The sequence below is a fragment of the Branchiostoma floridae genome, chromosome 2 (genome assembly GCF_000003815.2).
Source record: "Branchiostoma floridae strain S238N-H82 chromosome 2, Bfl_VNyyK, whole genome shotgun sequence".
Lineage (NCBI taxonomy): Eukaryota > Metazoa > Chordata > Leptocardii > Amphioxiformes > Branchiostomatidae > Branchiostoma > Branchiostoma floridae.
This window is the reverse complement of record NC_049980.1, coordinates 8,821,380-8,828,028: the sequence shown is the minus strand read 5'-3', so window position 1 is coordinate 8,828,028 and position 6,649 is coordinate 8,821,380. Positions and strand designations below refer to the sequence as shown.

Sequence of the window (6,649 nt, the reverse complement as noted above, 5' to 3'; positions counted from 1 at the left end):
TAAGTCCTTCATCATTATCGTTAGTTCACCTTTATCCAGGGGGTAAACTCGTAACCTTTGTAACCAACGGGTGGTGGTTTGAAACTGAGATATTTTGAAAATGTTACAATTGAAACCACAGTTCGTCAACGTGATATCCTAAAACGGATATAGGTTACCCCGCGGATAAAGGTGAAATAGTATTACACCAATCTCACAATTTGAATCAAGTTTATATTTCACATTGGGTGAATAATGACTACTAGTCCCAATCTTTCCTTTTATCACAAAGTCGTTGTCATGACGCCATCAAGGAGTCAAGCAGGCAACGCATACCACTCCTTTCCAATCGAGAGAACTTCTGTTTAATACCCCCTTTCCACTAGGACGGCGCTCTCGCGGCGCTCTCGCTGCGACATACAATTTGACACATCGTTCAACGAATGGCATCGAAAATAAACGAATCTTGTTACACTTTGTGTGTTTTGTTGTCTTCTCAATCACACTTTTACGTTTTCTATGATATACGCAGTGTGAAAGCGAAGGTTTCACATATGTTATTTAGGTCGCAGTGAGAGCGCAGCACGATCGCCGTCCTAGTGGAAAGGGGGCATGAGGAAGATTAAACCAAGAAAATCGTTATTTTAATTTTATTTTAATCGTTCTTATTTTGTCCAAACAAGTCCCTCAAAATCTACAGGTGATTGTGTCTTTCTTCAAGCTCACTTTACTGTCAAGATCTATATGGTCAGAGATAATTAGAGATCTATTTTGGTCGGAGGTACGGTCTGTTTCTCAAGGCCAGAGATCTGTTTTAGTCAGAGATCTATTTCTCAAGGCCAGTGATCTGTTTTAGTCAGAGATCTATTTCTCAAGGCCAGAGATCTGTTTTAGTCAGAGATCTATTTCTCAAGGCCAGAGATCTGTTTTAGTCAGAGATCTATTTCTCAAGGTAGAGATCTGTTTATCAGGGTCTATTCTGGTCTGAGATTAGAGATCAGTTTTGGTCGGAGATCTGTTCCACAAGGTCAGAGATATGTTTCTCAATGTCAGGGACCTATTTTAGTTAGAGATCTGTTTCTCAAGGACAGGAATCTGTTTCTTGGAATGTAGACGCAAACAAATGTAAAGTTTATTAGAACAAATGACTTCTCGCAATTTGTACTTATAAGACGGATGTGTCTTAAATTAAAGGCCACAAAGTCGATCAACGGAGGAAGAGAATGTAAGATCTAGGCCAGCTCTAAAATTCAAGAAAAGTGAAGGGGCTCAGAAAAGACGCTGACGGTCTAGACGTCTCAGGTGGGTGTGCTGATGAACTGAGCACTGGCTGACACTGACGGCGTCATTCTGGTCCCGGCCGTGTCCCCGTGTGCACCGACCACGGTCAGCATGGTGTACGGGCTCTCATTGGCCAGGTCCCGCCGCTTCAAGAAGCCGCAGCACCGCCGGAACTCTCGCGAGAAGTTGATGGAGAACAGGCCGTAGATGAGCGGGTCGAGGCAGGGGTTGGTCAGGCCGAAGATGAAGAGGGTGTGGCTGGCGGACTTGGAGATGTAGTGCACCATGGACTTGTCCACCAGGTACCAGATGGAGATGACGTAATAAGGGGACCAGTTGATGACGAAAGCCGACACGATGACAAAGGTCATCAGCCAGGTTCTGTCCTTGGCCTTGGCCAGGCGGGCAGACCCGGAATGGCGCAGTATGTTGTCTTGATTGGCTGTTGGATCTGGATATCAAACAATTTGATTAGACATTCAATTCGTAAAATTCTATAGATAGGATTTAGTGATTGGCGCTCTTCATCGAGTGGTATCTTCTACCACCTCTCACTGATTTGTTGTGGTGACAACTTACAACACTGATTGGATGTCTTCAGTTTCCACAACATACAACTTAATTTCATTCACACTACTTAAAAGTATATCCAGGGACCTTTGGCCCTAAATCAGGATAAAAATAACCTTGGCGAAGCTAAAAGCTCAAATTCAGAGCAATCATAGTCCTGGAAATATGAGCGTGATTCTGCGGAATTTTTAGATTTACTTTGTACAAGCAGATAAAGAGCCTGTAAAATGAATACGCCAACACCACCCTTGAATACGCCAATTCATAGTGGTTAGAATGCATGTGCGGCGATAGGAATTTTAAGTAATGAATCGGTAATATGTCAAAGTGTAAGGCCCCGAAATTGAAAACAAAACCCGTCTGGACACTGTTATGCAATGGTCGAGACAAGCCTTCGACTGCTTACAATTTCGGGGCCTAACGTGTACCCTTTGACATATTACCTTGAATTCCTGTCGCCGCACATGCGTTCTTATCTCTGTGAAAGGGCTTATTGAAAACTACATCGCTAACTCCACCCTACTGACCTGTGAGTTCCCGGTACTTGCGGGTGATTTTGACCAGGATCAGGAGGTAGCACGTGATCATGATGGTGAGCGGGAAGATGAAGACCAGGAAGAACACGCATGCGTTGTACAGCTGCTCCTGCCAGTCGGCGGTGTAGAAGCCGTGCGTGGAACACTGGATAAAGGTCACCATCGGCGTCGGGTGCACGTGGATCAGGTGCCAGATGACGGCCTGTATATGCAGAGAAGTCAAGATGCATGACTACCACCATCAAAGTTTTATCTCTATTTGCACCGATGCCCGTAGAGTCCCGGTCGGACTCGAGATCTGAAGCCACAAATTTGTCCATAACATATTCATATAATTTGTAGCATAACATATTTATGAAATCCAGGGGCCCAGCCGTGCCCCAAAATAGCTTGATAGCCTCCGGATGTCCCACGGGGCCATGTAGGGGTCACGCCGGAAAGTGCAAAAAGACAGCGCGTAAACTACACATTATGAAACAATGAAATTTCGCCCATTTTCCTACTCGTAACTTTTTGAGTTAGCCTAACCACAAACCTAGAGCTAAGAGAACACAACTTCCTTGAGAGGACTCAATACAGCTAAGTTTTTAATGCCTACCTGGGGTGTACTGAGGACCGCACCGGCCCCCCAGGCGATGCCGACCATGATCTTGCCCCTTTTGTAGCCATTTGCCGAGCTGAGGGGACGCAGGATGGCCATACAACGGTCGATACTGATGACCACCAGGATGAAGGTAGACGCGTACAGCGCCCACAGCTTCAGGAACTGCAGGATCCGGCAAGCCACGTCACCAGCGTACCACTGGACCGTCAAGTTCCACACGCCATCTAGCGGCATCACGATTAACGTCATGAAGATGTCGGCCACGGCCAGGTGCATGATGAGCAAGTTCACGCGAGACTTCCTGGCGCGATTTCGGAACATCGTGATGAAGACCAGCAGGTTGCCGACGAGTGAAGCGAAGCACAGCACGAACGTCACGATGACGCGCACTTTTGCAGGGTAGTCGAACACTGGTAGAGGGTACGGCAGGGAAAATGTGGTCGTATTCGTACCCGGTCCGTTTCCCTGAACGTCTGACACGTTGAAACATGCCGAAGTTGACGCATTGGTGACATTCGATGACGGACAAAGCGTCGGCTGAGTTTCTGAAGCGTTCACCATATTGTAGGCGTTGAACTGTCCCGCTAAAGTCTTCAAATTTCTTCGTTGAAACTACCTCTGCGTTGTCCACATCGTTCAGTTCGTCCGTTGACCAGATCCGTTTGCAACTACAGTTGTTTGTCCAGTTGATGTACTCACTTCATTACACACTCTACTTCACCCCTGTACCTGATGGCTGTTCTCTTTCCCGGAGTGTGTCTAAATGCCTCCTACGAAAACAAAATGTGACCATTAGCAAGAATCTGTGCAATGTAATAGCAAGACATATAATTTTTGTTCGGGGAACCGATGTGGAAGGCTTTTGCATGTGTAGATAACCAGTTTCTGAAGATAATTTCAAGCCTTGGTGCCGGCCATTTCACTTTTTGGCTCTCCAGGTATAGATCGCTTCCGTTGGATTGAGATTCGCTGACACCCATACACGCTAAAAAGAAGTATTTCAGGGTTGATAAGCCTCATATGAGTACAAAACAGAAACAAACCCAAAACAAATTGCACTCAGTTCGGATTTCAAGGACAACTCTTTGACATAGCAATTGCAAACGACTGTACTTCAATTGCTTTTCTATCTACACTCGGCAGTAAATACATATAATCCATTATCATTCAGCCTTTTAATAACTGTGTGTAGCAATCTGCTTTCTGGTTATAAATTAATTATATCTTGGTAGTCTGTAAACCATTGACGCCATGAGGCTTTTCAAATTAGATCATCCCCTGGTTTAACAGTCGTCAGGACTATCGGACACACACAGGCATTTGGACAATGACATCATCGCCATTCAAAATGGGACCCCCAAACGGCTACCATTGGAATTCTAGGTCACCCTGCTGCCTTCATTCTGTCTAATGAATGTGGAAATATGATCAAACATATCACTTATAGAAAGCATTCATTCAATTACTGTAAAATCCAATTTCATAATTTCAAAAGGGAACGTTTGCATATTCGCGCATTGACCTGATGAATACGCCCAAAGTTGTTTCAGTCGCTTTTGAAAACCTAAATATAGAAGTAACGTTTGCGGTCGCCAAAAGAAGAAAGATATACATTCTACAACATTGCGTGAAGGTGTTGAAATCCTATGTACAATGCGCAGTTGTTGTTTTTTTACTTACTTAGGCTTCACCGCAAAACAAGGCTCAAGGAGCCACTCATCAGGCGTTTTGGGTTACAATACTGTATTGTGAAGAAAGATGTCTGTTAACCCTTGACTTAAAAAGATTGTAGCACACATGTACAGGGAAGCAAGTCCGTGGAATCTTATAACGATGTAGTTCTAGGAAAGAAGCTCCCAGCGTGGAACTCCTAATAATAGGTGGATTATGGAGCAAAAAGGATGCTTTGCTTCCGCGGGTTCTTGCAGAGTTTGAAGTTCGTAGTTTCAGACGCAACGCAGTATCAACGTATGCGATCAGGAAACGTGTGAACCATGCGACCAGGTAATTTGTTACACAACAAGGCAATTATGTCCAGCGAGCCGTAGTACCTTTCTTGGAAGGCTGTTCCCGATAATTCGCCACAAAACATCACCACTCAAAGATCCTCAGGATCCTCAAGATCCAATGCACACGCTGATATGATGGCTCAGTGTGCCAGATAGCACGAGACCGTTATGCTGACTTAAATACGACATTCCAAAAACCTGCATGGTGGAGATATCATCTACCAGGTTGTGGAAGAAGCTCGCACATTAGCAACTAGAAAATTATTTTCGTCCCAGGCGTACTTGAAAGGTGGTATCTGACTGCACTTGGGGCACCAATGCGGCACTGCGAGGTTCGAAATATACTCAACGAATTCTAGCTAGAGATCAAGAACTAATTTCTTATGTTTTGTGTAATTTGTTGTCTTGTAAGTCATACTTTTACGTATTACGTAATATCTAAGTTATAAAAAAAATGGAGAAAATTACACAACAGCGCCGCAGTGAACGAACCCCGCAGTGCCGCACCGGTGTCCCAAGTGCAGTGAGATACCAAATTTATCCTTAGCAAAGCGCAAATTGCTCTGAGCCACAGCTCTACTTGTCACTTCAGACTGACGAACCCACTCGAGATGACATCCTGTTTGTATTTTAGATAAAGTAAGTATATGATCTTTCGGGGAGAGACTGTAACAGTGAATTCTTGTTAACTGTCTTTGTAAGGTCAGACTTGCGGTAAATCCGGATGTAAGCCCGGACCCTTGGTTCCGGCTTACCGCCCGCTTACCGCATGTCCTATCGGTAGGTTAAACCGGGTTCGTACCGTGTGCGTAGGCGGGTTCACTCGCGCACCTCAACAGTCTAGTTTATCAATCTTACTTTACAAGACGTGTGCGTACTTACGCATGGCATCCGTCTTGCTTACGGTATGGGCTGATCTTGCACCGAAGCGTATGATTGTACTACCAACCGATATCATCGCTATTTGTACAGCATTGTGAGATTCCATCAAGTTAAGATTTGATAAGGGAGACTGAGAGGAAATTGCAAGTATTATTCAGTCTTCTTAGAATACAACTCTGTGAATGCAAGACGTATTCATCATAGTGCCTAACACAGAATGTGGATTTGCCACCAACTGACGATTTATTCTGTTCCAGTGTTATAGGGCCTTCACACGGAAATCGAATTAGGAGGAATCAAGCCGAATCAGCCGGAATGAAGTATTTGCAAACTTCGTGTCACATTCGGGGCCATTCGGGTGGGAATTCCAAATGGGCCTTAAATCCCCTTGACACGAGAAGGAATGAGCCAGAATGCCGTCAGAATGAAAATTCTTGTCTATTCCTGTGAATTCGTAGTGCATTCTACACATTCTTACGGCACTCGAAATATTCTTTCGGCCACATTCTGGCAGGATTCGAGGTGGCTTGCCGTTTCGGTTCTCCATCGAATGAGATAAGAATGTTTCGAATAATGTTAGAATGCCGTAGAATGCGGTCAAAATGCAGTCATAATAGTTAGAATACACTAAGAATCCACTACGAATGCCATTCGATATTTCTCCACTTCGAATGCACCTCGACAGTTTTTAACATGTCAAAAACTTTCGAGCCAGCCAAAAGAACGGGGACGAATATCTCGAATGCAGTAAGAATTTTTAGAATACAGTACGAATTGCGAGGAATTGC

The 6,649-nt window shown here is 44.5% G+C and overlaps 1 protein-coding gene across 1 annotated transcript; it reads right to left on the bottom strand.

The window, feature by feature from the left end:
- Positions 1–1,089: 1,089 nt before the first annotated feature.
- LOC118403280 (gonadotropin-releasing hormone receptor-like) lies at positions 1,090–3,865 on the bottom strand. The gene is made up of 3 exons (XM_035801929.1): positions 2,965–3,865; positions 2,358–2,568; positions 1,090–1,711 (listed from the first exon to the last, which is right to left on the bottom strand). The coding sequence occupies exons 1-3, from the start codon at positions 3,529–3,531 to the stop codon at positions 1,278–1,280; spliced, it is 1,212 nt and encodes a 403-aa protein (XP_035657822.1). The 5' UTR covers positions 3,532–3,865; the 3' UTR covers positions 1,090–1,277.
- Positions 3,866–6,649: the final 2,784 nt, after the last annotated feature.

Bases quoted from the DNA above. Each gene is read 5' to 3' on its own strand.
- LOC118403280 (XM_035801929.1), bottom strand. From the start codon at position 3,531: ATGGTGAACGCTTCAGAAACTCAGCCGACGCTTTGTCCGTCATCGAAT. The intron at 2,569-2,964 runs GTAGGCATTAAA...CTGCATATACAG, and splicing joins CGGTCCTCAGTACACCCCAG to GCCGTCATCTGGCACCTGAT. The intron at 1,712-2,357 runs GTCAGTAGGGTG...TTTGATATCCAG, and splicing joins CAAGTACCGGGAACTCACAG to ATCCAACAGCCAATCAAGAC.